The sequence below is a fragment of the Narcine bancroftii genome, chromosome 2 (assembly GCF_036971445.1).
Source record: "Narcine bancroftii isolate sNarBan1 chromosome 2, sNarBan1.hap1, whole genome shotgun sequence".
NCBI classification, from domain to species: domain Eukaryota; kingdom Metazoa; phylum Chordata; class Chondrichthyes; order Torpediniformes; family Narcinidae; genus Narcine; species Narcine bancroftii.
Genome location: NC_091470.1, coordinates 79,555,455 through 79,576,965, shown reverse-complemented (window position 1 = coordinate 79,576,965; position 21,511 = coordinate 79,555,455). Strand labels below are relative to the sequence as shown.

General features: G+C 41.8%; 1 protein-coding gene across 3 annotated transcripts in view; it reads right to left on the bottom strand.

The window, feature by feature from the left end:
* The window catches only part of ccdc135 (coiled-coil domain containing 135), a 144,016-nt gene that overhangs the window by 10,541 nt on the left and 111,964 nt on the right, over positions 1-21,511 (bottom strand). For all 3 annotated transcript variants that reach the window (XM_069917196.1, XM_069917197.1, XM_069917198.1), the window contains 2 exons: positions 11,255-11,449; positions 6,405-6,544 (listed from right to left, as the gene is read on the bottom strand). In XM_069917196.1, the coding sequence (XP_069773297.1) occupies positions 6,405-6,544; positions 11,255-11,449 (335 nt within the window). The remainder of the gene's footprint in view (positions 1-6,404; positions 6,545-11,254; positions 11,450-21,511) is intronic.

Below are 21,511 nucleotides of genomic sequence, written 5' to 3'. Positions count from 1 at the left end.
CGATCTGCCCACCAGGCTCACCTTGCAAAGCCTTTGTGGCCAGAGAAAAAACGAGCCTTCCATCTCGCATGCAGCCATCTTCAGCGCAAACTCCGGGAGATCCAAAATGAGTGGTGGACTAGCCTCGCCAAATGAACCCAGCTTAGTGCCGACATTGGCGACTTCAGGGGTTTTTATGAGACACTAAAGGCGGTGTACGGCCCCTCACCCCAAGTCCAAAGCCCTCTGTGCAGCTCAGACGGCGAAGTCCTCCTCAGCGACAAGATCTCCATCCTCAACCGATGGTCAGAACACTTCCAATCTCTTTTCAGTGCCAACCGCTCAGTCCAAGAATCCGCCCTGCTCCAGCTCCCTCAACAACCCTTGAGTCTAGAGCTGGATGAGGTCCTAACCCGGGAAGAGACATACAAGGCAAAGTGAACAACTGAAAAGTGGCAAAGCAGCAGGTATCGATGGAATCCCCCCAGAGGTCTGGAAGGTTGGCGGCAAAGCTCTGCATACCAAACTGCATGAGTTTTTCATGCTCTGCTGGGACCAAGGAAAGCTGCCTCAGGACCTTCGTGATGCCATCATCATCATCCTGTACAAAAACAAAGGAAAGAAATCAGACTGCTCAAACTACAGGGGAATCACGCTGCTCTCCATTGCAGGCAAAATATTCGCTCGGATTCTCCTTAATAGACTAATACCTAGTTGTCGCCGAAAATGTCCTCCCAGAATCACAGTGTGGCTTTCGCGCAAACAGAAGAACTACTGACATGCTCTTTGCCCTCAGACAGCTCCAAGAAAAGTGCAGAGAACAAAATAAAGGACTCTACATCACTTTTGTTGACTTCACCAAAGCCTTTGACACCGTGAGCAGGAAAGGGCTTTGGCAAATACTAGAGCGCCTCGGATGCCCCCCCCCCCCCAAGTTCCTCAACATGGTTATCTAACTGCACGAAAATCAACAAGATCGGGTCAGATACAGAAATGAGCTCTCCGAACCTTTCTCCATTGACAACGGCGTGAAGCAAGGCTGCGTCCTCGCACCAACCCTCTTTACTATCTTCTTCAGCATGATGCTGAAATAAGCCATGAAAGACCTCAACAATGAAGACGCTGTTTACATCCGGTACTGCACGGATGGCAGTCTCTTCAATCTGAGGCGCCTGCAAGCTCACACCAAGACACAAGAGCAACTTGTCCGTGAACTACTCTTTGCAGATGATGCAGCTTTAGTTGACCATTCAGAGCCAGCTCTCCAGCACATGATGTCCAGTTTTGCGGAAACTGCCAAAATGTTTGGCCTGGAAGTCAGCCTGAAGAAAACTGACGTCCTCCATCAGCCAGCTCCCCACCATGACTACGAGACCCCCATATCTCCATCGGGCACACAGAACTCAAAACAGTCAACCAGTTTACCTACCTCAGCTGCACCATTTCATCTGATGCAAGGATCGACAACGAGATAGACAACAGACTCGCCAAGGCAAATAGCGCCTTTGAAAGACTACACAAAAGAGTCTGGAAAAACAATCACCTGAAGAAACACACAAAGATCAGCGTGTACAGAGCCGTTGTCATACCCACGCTCCTGTTTGGCTCCGAATCATGGGTCCTCTACCGGCATCACCTCCAGCTAGAACGCTTCCATCAGTGCTGTCTCCGCTCCATCCTCAACATTCATCACCAACATCGAAGTACTCGAGCTGGCAGAATCTGCAAGCATCGAATCCACGCTGCTGAAGACCCAACTGCGCTGGGTGGGTCACGTCTCCAGAATGGAGGACCATCGCCTTCCCAAGATCGTGTTCTATGGCGAGCTCTCCACTGGCCACCGAGACAGAGGTGCACCAAAGAAGAGGTACAAGGACTGCTTAAAGAAATCTCTTGGTGCCTGCCACATTGACCACCGCCAATGGGCTGATATCGCCTCCAACCGTGCATCTTGGCGCCTCACAGTTCGGCGAGCAGCAACCTCCCTTGAGGAAGACCGCAGAGCCCACCTCACTGACAAGACAAAGGAGGAAAAACCCAACACCCAACCCCAACCAACCAATTTTCCCTTGCAACCGCTGCAACCGTGTCTGCCTGTCCCACATCGGACTTGTCAGTCACCAACAAGCCTGCAGCAGATGTGGACATACCCCTCCACAAATCTTCGTCCGCGAAGCCAAGCCAAAGAAGAAGAGTAAATACTTTCAGTATAAAAGATGAGAGTAGATACAGGACCACTAGAAAATGACACTGGAGAAATAATAACAGGAGACAAGGAGATTACAGAGGAACTAAATTAATATTTTGTATCAGTCTTCTCTGTGGAAATCATTAGTCATGTGCTGCATGTACAGAGTATCAAGGAGGGAAGTGAGTGCAGTTACTATTTCAAAGAAGAAGGTGGTCAGAAAGCTGAATGGTCTCAGGGTCAATAAGGCTCCCGGATCATATGGATTGCATCCTCGGGTAGCTGTAGGAATTGTGCAAGCATTGATAAAGATCTGGCATGGTTCTGGAGGACTGAAAAATTGCAAATGTCACCCCTCTACTGAAGAAAGGAGGGAGGCAGCAGAAAGCACATCATAGACTATTTAGCCTGACGTCAGTGGTTAGGAATATGTTGGAATCGATGTCAAGGATGTAGCTATGGAGTCGTTGGATGCACATAACAAGATAGGCCAAAGCCAACATCTTCTTTGACAAACCTACTGGAATTCTTTGAAAGAGTGACAAGCAGGCTAAATAAAGGAGATGCAGTGGATGTTGAATATTTGAATCTTCAGAAAGCCTTTGACAAGGTTCCTTAACAAGAGGATACTTAACAAGAGCCCATTGTATAACAGGAAACATACTAGCATGGGTAGAGCATTGGCTGATTGGCAGGAAGAGGAGTCGGAAGACAGGGATCATATTCTGATTGGCTGCCAGTTGCTCTTGGTGTTCTACAAGGATCAGTATTGGAGCTGCTTCTTTTTATGTTGTATATCAATGATTTATATTATGGAATGAATGGTTTTGTGGCCAAGTTTGCAGATGATATGATGGTAGGTGGAGGAGCAAGAAGTATTGAAGAAACAGGGAGTCTGAAGAAGGACTTTGACAGATGAGAATGAGCAAAGGAGTGGCAAATGAAATTGAAAATATCCAGATTCGAAGGGACTTGGGAGTCTTCGTGCTGGATTGCCTGAAGGTAAACTTAAATGTTGAGTCGGTGGTGAAGAAGGAAAATGCAATGTTGGCATTCCTTTCAAGAAGAATAGAATACAAGAGCAGGGATATGATGTTGAGGCCTTATAAGGCACTGGTGAACCCTCACTTGGAGTATTGTGAACAGTTTTGGGCTCCAAATTGAAGAGGTGCTGACTTTAGAGATGGCTCAGAGGAAGTTCACAAGGATGATTCAGGGAATGAAAGGTTTATCATATGAAGAACATTTGATAGCTCTTGGCTTGTACTTGGAATTTAGGAAAAACATTTTGAATCTTGAAAGGCATTGACAGAGTAGATGCAAAAAGGTTGTTTCCCATGGTGGTAGAGTCAAGGACAAGAGTCCACAACTTCAGGATTGAAAGACATCTGCTTTGAATAAAGATGCAGAAGATAGTGAATCTGTGGAATTTGTTCCCACAGTCAGTTGTGGAGGCTGTCGTTAGGTGTATCTAAGACAGAGATTGATAGATTCTTGATTACCCATGGCATCAAAGATGATGGGGAGAAAACTGGGAAGTGAGACTAAGTGGGAAAATGGATCTGCTCAGTACTGAATGGTGGGGCAGACTCGAGGAGCTGAAATCCAAAATGAGCGGATTATGGTATTTTAACTGTACTAATTGATTATATCCTTACAGAGACGTGGCAAATGTAAGTTTAACAACAATGTAATAGAATTAATGACTGGATAAGAGGTTGTCTTCCTGAGACTGAGATGAGAACTCCCAGAAGGGCGTGGATGCACAGGCATAAATATTTCAAGGCTGAGGAGAATTTTGGAATAGGGCATCATGGGTTATATGGTTTGAATAGGAAAATGGAGTTGAGACCAACAATCGGATCAGCTGTGATCACACAGGGTGAAGGGGCCTTTATAAACTTGCTAGACCATGAAGATAACTATGCTCAATTCCATTCTCCACAGACATTAGTCAAGCTAGCTTTTTAGTTCTGTGCACAGCATAAGTCTCGATAAACCTCAGAGTAAGGTTAGATTACACTCGACTGTGTTTGATGCTCAGTTAATATTCCTTTCGGCAGAGGTCAACAGCATCGAGTCCACGCTGCTGAAGATCCAGCTGCGCTGGATGGGTCACGTCTCCAGAATGGAGGACCATCGCCTTCCCAAGATCGTGTTATATGGCGAGCTCTCCACTGGTCACCGTGACAGAGGTGCACCAAAGAAAAGGTACAAGGACTGCCTAAAGAAATCTCTTGGTGCCTGCCACATTGACCACCGCCAGTGGGCTGATAACGCCTCAAACCGTGCATCTTGGCGCCTCACAGTTTGGCGGGCAGCAACCTCCTTTGAAGAAGACCGCAGAGCCCACCTCACTGACAAAAGGCAAAGGAGGAAAAACCCAACACCCAACCCCAACCAACCAATTTTCCCCTGCAACCACTGCAACCGTGTCTGCCTGTCCCGCATCGGACTTGTCAGCCACAAACGAGCCTGCAGCTGACGTGGACTTTTTACCCCCTCCATAAATCTTCGTCCGCGAAGCCAAGCCAAAGAGAAAATATTCCTTTCAGTCTCATTTTTGTTTTTCAGCTTCATAATGGCTTCTTTGAATTCCATTTCCATAACCATGCCTAATGTTGAAAAATGGCAATTGCAGACTCCAAGGGTAATCAAAAGCTTAGAAGTTAGCCTAGCTCTCTTTTACCTGTGCCAATGAAGCAAACATACCTGAGTACTCACAAACACCTGTGAAGCTAAATGTCCCAAATATTAAGGTGTCCTGAAATGAGGGGACTATGTATAAAAAGTGCTGTAATTTCTACATGGTCAAACCAAAATGTATACAAATAATCCTGAATAAAATCTGGAATGTGCACTTCAACTACACATGAATTGTTTGTTTATAAATGTAAAATTGTGGAGCTCAGGAGCAAATAAAGGAGAAAAAAAGTGTCTTTGTTCCAAACATTATGGATGGCACTGTATATGTATATCTATTAAAAATGACTCAGCTTGGCGTGTTAATTTGGATCCTTCACATAAATCAAGTTATATAATCTTTCCACTGAAAATTATTTTAATACCGAACACCAGTGATCAGAAGCTGGGTTCAAATCCTGCACTGTCTATAAGGGGTTGGTACTCATGTTTGCATGGGTTTTCCCCAGGGATTCTGGTTTTCTCCCACCATTCGAACATTCCCAGGGTTGTAGGTTAATTGGGTGTAATTGGGCAGCATTGGCTTGTGGGCCGAAATGGCCTGTTACTGTGTTGTATGTCTATATTTAAATTTTTTTTAATTTAAAATGTAATTTAATTTAAAATTTAATTTAATTTAAAAACATCTCAGAATATTCATTGTTGGGAAATGTAAATTAGGAGATTTAAAAAAGAGTCATTTACTTTGGAAATTTTTTCAAGCAACATTGTTCCATCTACTTGTGGATTTATAATCTAAATTTTGAATCATCATATAATTAACAGTATTTGATTGACTGAATGACCATTTTCAAATGACAAAATCATTCATTTTATGTTATATTTGTTGGATACCTGAACAATGGTAGAATGTGTGTGGTGGCACTGATAAGCACTGCCTTTTAATTATGTAGGTAGGATTTAACATGTTTAAATTGCCTGCAGAGAATGCTGATGACCAGCTTATCACTGTTTCACTGGTGGCTTCCCAAAGTGGATGTGAGTCATGGGTAAATCCTGCACAGTGCAGTTTGCCAATTGCATGCAGGGTTCAGTTCAGAAGCCCCAAGCAACTGTTAGCATTTCAGAGTGTTGGACCATTTCACCAGTATCCCAATCCCCAGCTAGAAAGAGAACCATCAGTTATTCTGGAAAGGTAAAGAACTGATTCATGCACTGCTTCACATTGAAAGGTGTCTTTGACAGTCATATCTATCTGCACAACTCTACCAACAGGTCAGGATTGCTAGGAGGGAAGGGAGTGAACAGACACTAAATATGATATAATGTGGAGACTGAGCGTCAATATGTATCAGTAATACTTAATGCTCTTTCTGTAATTAAAAAAAAATGAGAGAAAAATATGCAAGATCAATGCTCTTCATCAGAACAAGGTTTCAAGTTGTCCTCATGAAAAGTCATCAAACTAAAATGTTGATTCTGTTTCCACAGATTCACAGGCCCTTTCAGTTTTCACTTCAGATTCCCAGAATATATAGCATTTTTTTGGTGTCAATCCATTACAATGCATTAAAAATTAAACAAGAACTCGTACTTGTTGAGGCGCATTTCAAGAATGCGAATTCGAAACATGGCTTCAGAGCAGTAAGATAAGTAGGCCTGTTCATCTTCCTTGGTCATGGATATCTGGTTCTGCTGATACCATTGCTGTTTATTCTGGAGCTCAAAGGCCTCCTAGAAAAAAAGAACATGTGAAGGAGGTAATATACATGTATTGCAGAGACACGTGAGCTGCAGAGGTGGAAACTGGGACAAAAACAAACTGCTGGAAGAACCTCAGGTGGCATCTGTAGAGGGAATTGAAGAGTCAACATTTCAGGTTGAGGCCCTTTATCTGAAGGGAGGTTGTCATTATAAAGAGATGAGGGAAAGGTGTGGGGCAAGAACTGGCAAGTGGATTCAAGTGAGGAAGGGTTGATGACAGATTGACTCAGGTTAGGGAACCAAGGGCGAAGATAACGACAGAGGGTGGGGGGTGATGAGGAGCACCACATTATGGAACCAAATGAAAAAAATTAAGGTGATATAATGTATATAGGCATATTATTACTGAGAAAGCAGATTATAGTTGGATTGCTCTAATACTTGCTTTTGAAACTGGAAGTTGGATATAAAGCAATCCATGGAACTGTTAAATAAATTTAAAATTGGTGTGATAGTGCAGAAATATTTAATTTCTTCTTTAATTAAAAGCTGCTAACTAGTTACAAGGGATAAGTGACAATAAGTTCCAAGTTGAGTTCATCCAGGGGGTTCTACTTTTTTAAAGACTCAATTAAATAAAAAAATAACTCAAGATAAGCTAGTGTATCAGTGTAGTTTATCTTAGTTGATTTATCTTTCCCGCCACCCGTGTGTTCTTCAGCCTCAGAGCCCCTCGTTGGTCTGCTGCCATGGTCCCCATCCATGGGTCATCTTCTCTACTTCTTCCTTAGTTGATTTCTTACCACAATGAGGTACTATGATGCATGCATTTTATTTCAAGATTCAAATTTTTTAATTGTCATTTAATAAAACAGAAAATGTGATATTACATGGAATTTCCTTTTATATCGTAAGGCAGACAAATATTCGCTATCAGCAGAAATTGCCCAATGCCCATTATAGTCAAAGAGAAGTAAAATGGAGTCCACCCAGAGTCACTGAGTGTCCATGCAGAACTCCCAGAGCCTCTGCAACCACGCAACCTACAGTCCAAACCATCACAAAGCCAAGTTGAAAATCCAAATTTCTGACATGATCAGGAAGCCTCCAAACCCTCATGGCACCCTCTGGTGTCCTTGTTCTGATACTTGGTACCCCTTCAGCCAGTTTTGAGCCAGTCTCCAGCAGCCTGGTGTGAGTCCCTTGACTGTAATCGCTAGCAGCCTGCAGCCTGCGTGAGTTTCTCGCCTCAAATCACCAATAGCCCGCCACCTGTGTGTTCATCAGCCTCAGAGCCCCTCGCTGGTCTGCTGCCATGGTCCCCATCCATGGATCATCTTCTCTACTTCTTCTCAGATGAGGGGAGGGTTTTCCCTGTGTCAGTCCTCTGCTTCCCTGGATTCTGCAACTCCTCGAGGCTGCTGATGAACACAGGCACTGCCATCTTAGGCCCAGACCCTGCAGTCACAGGATTTTAAAATAAATCACCATCGACTCCTTAAATAGGCCAATGAAAGCCTGTATGGAGCTGATAGCAATCGGACTGGACAGTTGAAACCTGCGAGGGAGCGATGTGTCTCTGTTCTCTCATGGTCTGCAACAGTGGCAGTGCTGCGATTATAGCTGCTCTGGCAGCACCACCATTTTTATTTTTAATCATGAACTTCAAAGCTATTTGTGGAGTATTTTCATTTCATAATACTTTCTTTGCCACACCCTGCCAGACATGGAGATCTACGACTGGAATTGTTTTAAATTGATGCCCTTTTATCCTGAAATTGTTACCTCTTGTCCGAGACTCCTCTATCATGAAAAACAATTTTATCTACTCTGTCCAGGCATTTCACCATTCGAAATGTCTCCATGAGGTCCCCCTTGTCCTTTGTACAGCAACAAGTACAGTCCAAGAGCTAAAAAACGTTCCTCATATGTTAACCCTTTCATTCCTGGTATAATTCTAGTGAATCTTTTCTGAGCCCTCTCCAATGCTAGCACATCCTTTCTCAAATAAGGCACCCAAAATTGTACACAGTACTCCAAGTAGGGTCTCACCAGTTCCCTGTAGAGCCTCATCATTATGTCCCTGCTCTTGTATGCTATTCCTCTAGAAACTGAATGCCAACATTGTAATTGCTTTGTTCTCTGCTGACTCAACCTGGAGGTTAACCTTTAGGCTATCCTACACAAGGATTCCCAAGTTCCTTTGCACCTTGAACCTCAAATTTGTAATTTTCTCTCCATCTGCCCATCTATTTCTTCTCTCAAAATGTATGACTGTACACACCCCAACATTGTATTTCACCTGCCATCTGCAGCCTTTCTATGTCCTGAGCACCACCAGCTCTACCACCTATTTTGATGTCATCCACAAATTTAGGCACAAAGCCATCTATTCCATTATCCAAATAATTTATACACAACGTAAAAAGAAATGGCCCCAACACTGACTCCTATGGAACACCACTAGTAACAGGCATCCAACCTGAAATAGGATCCCCATATTCCCACTCTCTGTTTCCTGCCTATTGACCAATGATCTACCCATACTAGTATCCTTCCGGTCCTGTCTATCCTGTTGCTATCTCCTCAAAAAATTGTAGTAGGTTTGTCAGGCATGATGTTCTATGCTGACTTGGACCTATCATGTGATGCTCCTCTTGGTCCTCTGCCACCTCATCTTTGACAATTGATTCCAACATCTTCCCAACCACTGATGGCAGACTAATCGGTCTATAGTTTCCTTTCTGCTGCCTCCATCCTTTCTGTAAGAGGTCCTTCAGACAATTTCTGCAGATGGCAAATATGTCTGCCTTACAGCAGGCAAAAGGCAATTTTGCATAATATGACATTGTTTTATTGCAATGACAATAAATTGAATCTTGAACAAATAATGGAGTGACATTTGTGATTCTCCAGTCCTCTGGAACCATGCCAGAATTCATTGATTCCTGAAAGACCATTACAATCTCTGCAGCAACCTCCTTCAGAACTCGAGGCTTCCCAAATTCCTTCTTTATCATGATCTTGACAGCACTCACTTCACTTCACTTCCCAGAGACACTTGAAGTCCTGTAAGCTAGTAGTACCTTCTTCCATAAAGACTGATCCAAAACATTCATCCAGTTCCTCTTCCATCTCCTTGTCTCCCATTACAATCTCTCCAGCATCATTTTCTAATGGTCCTAAATTTACTCTTGTCTCTTTTATGCTCTTTATATACTTAAAAAAGCTTTTAGTACAGGTTGAGCCTCTTTTATCTGGTGATATCAGGACATGGCTACTGACTGACTACAGAAAATGCTGAAAACAGAAAATGACCCCTAAGGGAGTCCCCTATGTAAACATATCAAAGGTAGAACAAAGCTTAAAACTGGAAATAATACTGAGGGTAGCATGGTTAATGTAGCAGTTAGTGCAACACTATTATATCACCAGCAATTGGGACGTTAGTACAAACTCCTTACAGACAGCATGGGACTCGAACTCTGGTCCCAATAGGCTGGTGATGTAAAGGTTGAATCTGCCATCATTAGTACAAACTGCTTACAGACTGCACGGGTCATGAACCCCGATCCCGATCGCGGCAGATTCAACCTTTACAACGGCAACTATTGGACTGGGGTACTAATGACAGCAGATTCAAAACGTGCCAGTCCATAGGAGTTGCTGGACCACTGAGCGGCAAAATAATAGGTTCAACCTGTACCTTCTTTGATATTATTTGCTAACCTCCTTTCATAATTTCTCTTTTCCTTCCTAATCATCTTCTTAGTTGCCTTCTCTAAGTTTTTTTAAATTTTGCAGTCCTCTATCTTCCTATTTATTTTTGCTTCCTTATCTGCCCTCTCTTTTGTTTTTACATTGGCTTTAACTCCTCTTGTCAGCCACAATTGTCTCATTTTTCTATTTACAATTTTCTTTCTTTTTGGCATGTACCTGTCCTGCACTTTCCTCATTTTGTGCAGAAACTCCAGCCATTGCTGATCTGCAGTCTTCACCATTAGTGTGCTTTTCCAGTTAACTTTGGCCAGATCCCCTCTCATGCGACTGTAGTTTCCTTTACTCCACTGAAATATCAACACATCAGACTTTAGCCTCTCCTTTTCAGATTTCACAATAAATCACCTCTGGTTCATTACACAGCTCCCAATCCAAAACAGCCAATCCCCTGGTGGGCTCATAAATAAGATGCTCCAAAACGCCATCCTGCAGGCATTCCACAAACTCTCCCACCTGAGGTCCTGTACCGACCTGATTTTCCCAATCTACTTTCATTTTTAAATTTCCCATGATTATTGTAATGTTGTTCTTCTGGCATGCCATTTTTTAATTTCCTATTTTGTAGTCCACATCCCAGCGCAATTTGGAGACCTGGATATAAGTGCCATTGGGATCCTTTTAGCTTTACCATTCCTTAACCTAACCCATAAGGATTCTACCTCTTCTGATCCTATGTCCCTTCTTTCCAATGATTTTCCAGTTTCCTCTGACATCACAAAGACATGCGAGTTGGCAGGTTAATTGATAGACATAAATTCCTGCAAATATGTAGGTTGAGTGGGAGAATCTAAGGTGAGTTGATAGGAATGTGGGGAGAATAATAAAAAAAAGATTAATGTAGGATTATTGTTAATGGTTGGTTAATATTCATTTTGGACTTGATGGGCCAAAGGGTCCGATTCTTTGCTGTATCTCTCGATGATTTAAGGAATAATGCCAAGAGTAAATTAAATTCAGTACCTTTTCAAAACGATTTTGGATAAGATTGGCTTTATCGATTAACCTCTGCTTCATGTCTGCCAGACAGTCATTACGGAGTGTAATGGCAATCTTCTTGGAGATTTTTTTGGGTTGTCCAAGCCGAGCAAGGAAGGGTACAAGATAATCCACCTCTTCCTCTGCACGTCGTGACCGCTGCTCCTCTTCCATACGCATCTGAGAAACAAAGAGAATTGGCACAGTGATCAATGGCTGACATCATTTGAAAACACCAGGGGATTAAATTTAATATAAACCAGCCATTCTTAACCTTTTTTTGGCTATGGCCCTTTTGGACTTTGCTCAAAGTTTATGGGCCCCCTTCCCTGTGAAGCAGTCAAGTTAAATAGATTTCTTAGACTATAGGCTATAGGCTATTCAGCCCATCGTCTGCCCCACCATTTAATCATGAGCTGATCCATTTTCCCACTCAGCCCCACTGCCCGGACTTCTCACCATAACCATTAATGTCCTGGCTAATCAAGAACCTATCAATCTCTGCCTTAAATACACCAAATAATCTGGCCTCCCTAACTGACTGTGACAACAAATTTCACAGGTTTACTACCATCTGACTAAATAAATTCCTCCACCTTTCTGTTCTGACCAATCCTGAAGTTGTGCCTTCTTGTCTTAGACTGTCTCACCATGGGAAATAACCTTTTTGCACCTACTCTGTCTAGCCTTCCAACATTCAAAATGTTTCAATGAGATCCTCTCCTCATTCCCCTAAATTCCAATGAATATAGGCCAAAAGCTGTTTAATGTTCCTCATAAAATAACCCTTTAATTCCCGGGTTCATCCTTGTAAACCTCTGCACCTTCTCCAACATTAGCACATATGTTCTTAAATGAGGATCCAAAATTGCTCATATATACGAAACAATATTTATTCATTGATTTGTATATATGAATACTTGTCCTGCATATGTATTGTTTGTTGAATTTGTGTTATGACTGGTTGTGTGCTGTTTTGTTCCAAGGACTGGAGAATGCTGTTTCGTTGGGTTGTACATGTGCAATTAGATGTCAATAAACTTGACTTGACACTTCAAGTAAGGACTAAGCAGTATCTTAAAAAATCTCAACATTACATCCCTACTCTTGTATTCTATTCCTCTTGAAATGAATGCCAGTATTGCATTTTCCTTCTTCACCACTGACTCAACATGTACATTTTCCTTTCGGCTATCTTGCACGAGGACTCCCAGGTCCCTTTACACCTGGATGTTTTCAATTTTCTCCCCAATTAGGAAATAATCTGTCCATTTATTTGTCTACGAAAGTGCATGACCGTACACTTTCCAATATTGTATTACATTTGCCACTTGTCTGACCATTCTCCTAACTTGTCTTAAGTCATTCTGTCGACTCCCTGTTTCCTCATCCTACCTGATCCATTACCTACCTTCGTATCATCTGCAAACTTGGCCAGAAAGATATTTATTTCATAATCTAAATCATTAATATACAACAGAAAAAGAAGTGGCTCCAACACCGACCCCTGCAGAACAGCACGAGAAACTGGCACCCAACCAGAATATGATCCCTGCATTCTGACTCCTTACTTCCTGCCATCAGTCAGTGCTCTACCAACGCTGTGATGTTTCCTTTTACATCATTGGCTCTTATTTTGTTAAGTAGCCTCATGTGTTGCACCTTGTTAAAGGCCTTCTGAAAATCCAAATACACAACATCCACTGCATCTCCTTTATCCACCCTGCTTGCCATTTCAAATAATTCCAATAGGATTGTCAAAATTTTCCCTGATAGAAACCATGCTGGCTTTGGCCTATCTTGTCATGTTCATCCATATAGTCCGTAACCTCATCCTTGATAATCAACTCCAACATCTTCTCAACCACCGATGTCAGGTTAACCGGTCTATAATTTTCTTTCTGCTTCCTCCCTCCCTTCTTGAATAATGGAGTGACATTTGCGATTTCCTGTCTTCTAGGACCATACCAATCTCTAATGATTCCTGAAAGATCATTATCAATGCCTCTACAATCTCTACTGCTTTTTCTTTCACAACCCGAGGGTGCAATCCATCTGCTCCAGGAGACTTATTCAGTTTTCTGAGCACCTTCTCCTTTGAAATAGTAACTGTACTTACTTTCCTTCCCTGATACCCATTGGCAACTGGCACACTATTTATGTCTACTATAGTGAAGACTGACACAAAATACTCAATGAGTTCCTCTGCCATCTCTTTGTCTCCATAATTATTTCTCCAGTGTTATTTTTAGTGGTCCTATATCTACTTTCAGCACGGACCGGGCCTCCGCCTGTCTCACTCGACCGAGGCTGGGGCCACCGCCTCCCCTTCGCTCTTGCCCGGATCGGGGCCGCCGCCTGCCTCACTCGACCGAGGCCGGGACTTCATCCCTAACATCGAAGTACTCGAGATGGCTGAGGCCGACAGCATAGAATCCACGCTGTTGAAGATCCAACTGAGCTGGGTAGGTCATGTCTCCAGAATGGAGGACCATCGCCTTCCCAAGATCGTGGTATATGGCGAGCTCTCCACTGGCCATCGTGTCAGAGGTGCACCAAAGAAGAGGTACAAGGACTGCCTAAAGAAATCTCTTGGTGCCTGCCACATTGACCACTGCCAGTGGGCTGATATCGCCTCAAACCGTGCATCTTGGCGCCTCACAGTTCGGTGGGCAGCAACCTCCTTTGAAAAAGACCGCAGAGCCCACCTCACTGACAAAAGACAAAGGAGGAAAAACCCAACACCTAACCCCAACCAAGCAATTTTCCCCTGCAACCGCTGCAACCGTGTCTGCCTGTCCCGCATCGGACTTGTCAGCCACAAACGAGCCTGCAGCTGACGTGGACATTTACCCCACCATAAATCTTCGTCCGCGAAGCCAAGCCAAAGAATGTTATTTGCGAGCCTACTTCAAACATCATATTTTACATCCTTATGAGGTTTTTAGTTACCTTCTGCAAGTTTTTAAAAACTTCCCAATCCTCTATATTCCCAGTATTTTTTGCTTCCATGTATGCCCTTTTTTTTGCTTTAATGTTGGCTTCGACTTCCCTGGTTAGCCACAGTTGATACTTTTTCTCTTTGAATAATTCCTCTTTTTTTAGTATGTATTTACTTTTTTTAGTATGTACTTATGATTCTTCCATTCCTCTCTCCTACCGATTACACAAAAATCATTTTAAAATTATGAATTAAGTCTGTTCCCCCCACCACCTTAAATGTGTTCTGGCCCCCCATAGAGAATGGCTGATAGAATCATTGGAGAGAAACTCAGAGAACCACATCTTGAAGGAGGAGTAACAGAAGTGGAGAGAAAGATTGGGAGCTCATGTTGATAGGAAAATTTATCTCTCCATAGACAATCATTTTTGACCAGATGATCACTTCACAGAGTTCCTGCAGTCTACCCACAATCGCCATCTAGAGCTGTGGGTTGCATGTCATTTTAACTCCTTTCCCATTCCTACACCAACTTGTGTGTCCTCGGCCTCCTCCACTACCAGAGGGAGGACAAATGCAAACAAGAACAGCACTTCATATTCCAACTGAGTTGACTACTACTCAATGGAATGAATGTTGAATTCTCCAATTTCAGGTACCTGCACCTACTCCCCACCCAGCACCATCTCATCCACAAGGTCCAGGTCCTATCACACGCACTATTCTTTCCAAACCCCACATTCTGCTAATAATTTCTTTCCCTCCGTACCTCCCTCCATTGGATGATCACCCATTTGTTTCCCATTCTGTCTCCCCACTGTTACCATCTACCAACATTCCTCCCTTACCTGGTTCTACTCATCACCTAACTTTCTTATCAGATTCCACAATTTGCAGCCCTCCACTCATGACATCCCAGCCTCTATCACTATCTCCACCCTTATTTTTGCCCCCTTCCTCCCCGCAACCCCCCACTCCCATGCTCAGGCTCCATCTGCCCACAAACCTCTTCTCACCTGAATGTGCCTATTTTGTGCCAGCTCCTACTTCACTCCACCCCCTCCCCTCTTTACACAGGCTATCTATCCTTTACACTCTCAGTTCTGATGCAGGATCCAACCTGAAATGTCATTCATCTATTTCCTTCCACAAATGCTGCTGCCTTCGTTCATTAATTGGCAGGTCTCATAATCTGACCTCAGAGTTCCTAATCAGGCAATACATTCCATGCTCCTCCAACTGTTTGGATTTTTTTTGCTCCAAATTCTGGCACCTGCAGTCTCTAGTTCATCTATCTTTTCTTTGAAATCTGCCCACTAGTGCTGATATTCTACCATTTTTCCAACAACCAGATCAGCCAAGCAGCAGATTGTGCACTTACCTTGTCCAGAGTGTGCAGATTTTCTGCAAACTCTTGAATATTTTGTCTGATCAGGAACTCAGAGGTCAGATAATAAGACCTGCCCATTGGTGAATGAATGACCCTGTCTGTATCTGAGGGTGATATGTGGGCTGCCTTCAGGAGAGTGAATCCAAGGAAAGCATCCAGTCTTGGTGAAGTAAAAACATGGCTAACCAACTTTCCAATGTATTCATGGATATTTTCAACATCTCACTCCAGCAGGGAGTAGTACCCATCTGCTTCAAACAAGGTCAATCATGCCTAAATGACTATCGGCTAGTGGCACTCATATCAACTCAGTACTGTGATATCGTCAGCAAATTTGTAGATGGTATTGTTGCACCGAGCCACATAGTTCTTAGCTGTGAAGTGAGTAGAGCAGAGGGCTAAGGATGCACCCCTGTGGTGCTCCAGTAGTGATGGAGATTGTGGAGGAGATGTTCTTACCAATCATCACCGATTGTGGTCCGGAGTGATGGAATTACACAGTGGGATGTTGAATCCCAGGTTCTGGAGTTTGCTGATCAATTTTGAGATGATAGCATTAAATGCTGAACTATAGTTGATAAAGATCATCCTGACCTTATCCAGGTGTTCCAGGGCTTTGTGTAGAGCCAGTTAGACATGTTGCTATCATAGGCAGATTGGAATGGATCCATGTCGCTGCTCAGACAGGAGCTGATATGCTTCAACAGCAGCCTTTCAAAACATTTCATCACCGTGGTTGTGAGTGCCATGCATCAATAGTCATTTACACAGGTTACCACACTATTCTTGGGCGCTGGTACAATTGATGTCTGTTTGAAACAGGTGGGTACCACACCTGCCAGAGTGAGATGTTGAAGATAAGTGTGAATAGATTGACAAGTGGTCTGCACAGGTTTTTAATACTCAGCCAGGATGCTTTCCTCAGATTCACTCTCCTGAAGGCAGCCCACATGACATCCACAGATATGGACAGGAAAGGATCAGCAGGGTACATGAGGGTGCACAATGGAGGTTCTTCCTTGTTCTTGTGGTTGAATCCAGCATAGAAGGCATTGAGTTCATCTCAGAGTGAAGCTTTGCTGTTTCTGACTGATCCAGATTTCATTTTGTAGCAGGTCATGTCATTTTGGCCATGCCACGGCTATCAGGTGTCCTTTGTTGTTTCAATTTTTGTCCAAAAATTTCACTTCGCCCAGGAGATGGCTTTCTGCAGGTCATACCTGCTCCTTCTGTAATGATCTGGATCTCCAGACTTAAATGCCCATGACCTGACTCTCAGTAAGTTCTGGAATTCATTGTTCATCTAGGGCTTCTGGTTGGGGAAAATCCTGAATGATTTGGTGGGGACACACTCATCCACAGCTGTTTTAATACGTCTGTGGGAGTTACCACAGCCTTAAAAAAGACGACCAGAAGGAGGACGCAAAAGGAAGATGCTGGGCCCTGAGGCCTCTGTTCCCTACAATCCTCCTGGCTAACATTCAATCCTTGGAAAATAAACCAGATGTATTCAGAGCCATCTACAGCAGCATCAGGACATCACACATTGCTGTGTGATGTACTTCACAGAGACATGGTTGAACAAGGGTTGGACACAATGCTACAGCCTAAAGGCTTCACCCTCCACCTCATGAACCAGACATCGCATCAGGAAAAACCAGGGAGGCACTGTTTGCGTCATCATCAATTCATTGTACTGCACAAACGTGATGGTTGCATCCCTGTCCTGCTCCCCTGACCTGGAACATCTGGTGATGAAGTGTCACCCATTCTGCTTGCCAAGGGAGTTCACTGCCATCATCTCAGTCGCAGTGTACTTTCCACGCCAGGTGGAACATTAGGGTAGCTGAGCTCTGTGATCAGCAACCACAAGACAGCATACCCTGATACCTTCCATTCATTGTAGGGGACTTCTACCAGGCTAACCTGTAGAAGATTCTAACAAACTATCAAGTAACCTGCAAGACCAGAGAAGTCAACACACTCGACCACCATGAAGAATCGCTACTGAGACAACCCACATCCGCATTTGGAAAATCTAATCACTTCCCGGCATACAAGCAGAGACAGGATTACAGCACCAGTGGTGAAGACAGTGAAAGTATGGTCAGAGGAGCATATGCATTACTGCTTTGAATAGGTGAACTGGATCATATTCAAGGATCCATCCTCAGACCTGAATGAATATGCAATGGCCGTCACTGATTTCATTAAAACCCGCTTGAATGAGTAGGGAACAGACGTGCCTTCCAGACCTCTCCTGACTCTGATTTATTGTTTTGTCTTTAAGTGCCCGTTAAAGTTCTTTTCAAAGTTTATAAATAATAAGAGGTGTTGGATTAGTGCCTAATGGTTTATATGCAAAAAAAAAGGTAACAGAAAATATCAACAGACTGTTAAAAAACTACATTTTCCGAAATTGTCTGAGCCTACTTGTTTACAAGAAGCCAGGTCTCAACGTAGAATGGATCCAGAGGAGGACGTGCAGAGTTCGGCATTGAAGCTTTGTTTTAAGCCGGTGAGGCTCTCTGAAGGTCGCACTCAACAGCTTTCAGAACAAGGGGTTGGACGGGTGCCAATGTTTCGCACGGTGGCCACTGCAGGTGTTGTTGCTGAGGCTTTGACAGATGAATCAGCTGGGGCGCCACCAGCTGGAGAGTTAAAGAGTTGTCATTCGACTGCTATAGTGGTGGCGCTGCAAAATGCATCTTCAATTACAACGGTTTTTCCAGACATCGATTCAGTGAAGATGATTAAAGAGATTTGGCTTAAAGATAACCCTGATCTTCAGTCTCCTGGCATTGCTGGGGGGACTTCGAGAGGGATTTTTATACAAAGTCAAACTGCTAGAAAAGATACTAAATTAAGGGAAGGGACAGAAGATCCCGTGGTCTCTAAGGAACAGCAAGACCCCATTATGCCTGAATCTACTTCTGTTGAAATGTCTGTTAAGGATCTTGAAGATAAGATATATTCTGTATCGAGTCACTTAGCTAATTTTGTGAAACTGTTTATTTCCAGGATTAATGCGATGGCGGAAGTCATTAATGGAACTTTTAAGCTTAAAACCATTGAAAGATTTGAAATGTATGATCAAGGTTTAGTCGATGCACAGGATGAACTGCAAGATGAAAATAGAATAATTGAAACATTGCAGATCCAAAATAAAAATTTAGCAAAAAAGATTGATTATTTGGAGAATCAATCTAGACGGAACAACGTGAAAATTGTTGGTTTGCCAGAAAGCATAGAAGGACCAGATCCAAGAAAATTTTTTACTGAATGGATTCCACGAGTGTTAGGACAGGATAAGTTTCCTGAAGGTTTAATACTGGAACGTGCTTATAGAGTTTTAAGAAGAAAATCTTTTTCAGGACAGAATCCAAGATCTGTTTTGATCCGTTGTTTAAACTATTGTGACAGAGAGACAATTTTACGTACGGCTATTAGAAATGCCCAGTAAAATAGATCTCCTTTGATCAGAATAATCCTGTTTTCTTCTATCAAGATTTGAGTCAAGAAATTATGTTTCAACGACACGAATTTAATTCTGTGAAAGAACGGTTGTGGAAAAAAAGACATAAGGGAACATTCAGGTATTCTGCAGTACTGAAGATTTTTTAGGATGGAAATTAGCCAAAGTTCTTTGACAATCCTAAAGAGGTTATGGACTTTGCTCAGTCTCTACCAATCATGCAGTTTCAGGAACGATGTAGTTCTTCAAGGTCTCCAAAGAGAGTAGAGATGTAAGGTGGGATCCAGTTTTTTAAAAGAAATGGAAGCAATGGTGACCGAAGTGGTAATGTTGATTTAAAAAAATAAATCTTTTATCTTTTTTTTGAGAAGAGTTTAAATAGTTTAAATAATGATGATAGTTTAATGAAATGGGAGTTGGGAGAGGGAACTGGGTGGGCACTAGTTTCCAGAAGTCATCAGCTACCTGTGAGTTATCTCACACCCAATATTTTGGGGGAGTTACCGCTTTGGGCGGTTTAAACAGGAGGAGGTAGTTGTGACCTCCGACCTGTTTTTTTTTCTTTTTAATTTTTGGGTTAAGAAGTGAAGGCTTTTTTATTATTATTATTTTTTAAATAAATAATTTTTTTTAACTCTTTTTGTTTTCTGATTGTAATTGACAGGGAATTAGGAGGTTTTTTTTCTCTCCTTTTTTTCTGTTTTTTGGGGGGGTTTTTTTTCTCTTTTTTTCTTTCTTTTTAAGAGGATGATGTCACAGAAGATAATAAGTCAAAAATTGAGGATGTTGAATTAGATGAAGAGGAAGATGAGGGGAAAGGTGATAAGAAGAAAAAGAAGAAAATTAAGTACAAATACATTGAGGGAGAAGAGTTTAATAAAATTAAGTTAATTTCTTTTTTTTTTAATTTTTTTTTATTTTTCACACCATAAACCACATTAACCATGATACATACTTTTACCTTTTCAAATATATACAGTGCCATTTTCTCCCCCACCCCCTCCTCCCATCCCACCCTCCCTACCTCCCCCCGTCCATTTAAAGTACAAAATCTAGGATACATTAAACCAGTCAAACAATGTTGTCATTCAATAAAAATAAACAAGAAATTCCTCTGAGTCAATTCTTTTAATTTCCTTCTCCTTTCGTTAATTTAGGTAGTGAATGTCCCCAGTAGGTTTTCTCTATTGTGTTTCATGTAAGGCTCCCATATTTGTTCAAATATTTCAATATTATTTCTTAAACTATATGTTATTTTTTCTAATGGAATACATTTATTCATTTCTATATACCATTGTTGTATTTTCAAATTATCTTCCGATTTCCAGGTTGACATAATACATTTTTTTGCTACGGCTAGAGCTATCTTAACAAATCTTTTTTGTGCATCATTCAAATCAATTCCAAATTCTTTGTTTTTTATGTTACTTAGGAGGAAGATCTCTGGATTCTTTGGTATATTGTTTTCTGTAATTTTATTTAATATTTGGTTTAGATCTTCCCAAAATTTTTCTACTTTCTCACATGTCCAGATTGCATGAATTGTTGTTCCCATTTCTTTTTTACATCGAAAACATCTGTCAGATACTGTTGGGTCCCATTTATTTAACTTTTGAGGTGTAATGTATAGCCTGTGTATCCAGTTATATTGTATCATACGTAACCTCGTATTTATTGTATTTCTCATCGTTCCAGAACATAACTTCTCCCATGTTTCCTTTTTTATCTTTATATTTAAATCTTGTTCCCATTTTTGTTTAGTTTTACCATTTGTTTCCTCATTCCCCTTTTCTTGCAGTTTAAAATACATATTTTTTATAAATCTTTTGATTATCATTGTATCTGTAATCACATATTCAAGGTTACTTCCCTCTGGCAAACTCAAACTGCTTCCTAATTTATCCTTCAAGTAGGATCTCAATTGGTAATATGCCAGCGCTGTATCTTGAGTTATATTGTACTTATCTTTCATTTGTTCAAAGGATAAGAATCTATTTCCAAAAACAATTTTCTATTCTTTTAATCCCTTTTTTTTCCCATTCTCTAAAGGAAAGGTTATCTATTGTAAAAGGGAGTAACTTATTTTGCGTCAATATTAGTTTTGGTAATTGACAATTTGTTTTATTCCTTTCTACATGAATCTTCTTCCAAATATTGAGTAGATGATGTAATACTGGAGAACTTCTATGTTGTACCAATTTTTCATCCCATTTATATAATATGTGTTCAGGTATCTTTTCCCCTATTTTATCTAATTCTAATCTAGTCCAATCTGGCTTTTCCCTTGTTTGATAAAAATCTGATAGGTATCTTAATTGTGCGGCTCTATAATAATTTTTAAAGTTTGACAGTTGTAAGCCTCCTTGTTTATACCATTCTGTTAATTTATCTAGTGCTATCCTCGGTTTCCCCCCTATCCATAAAAATTTCCTTATT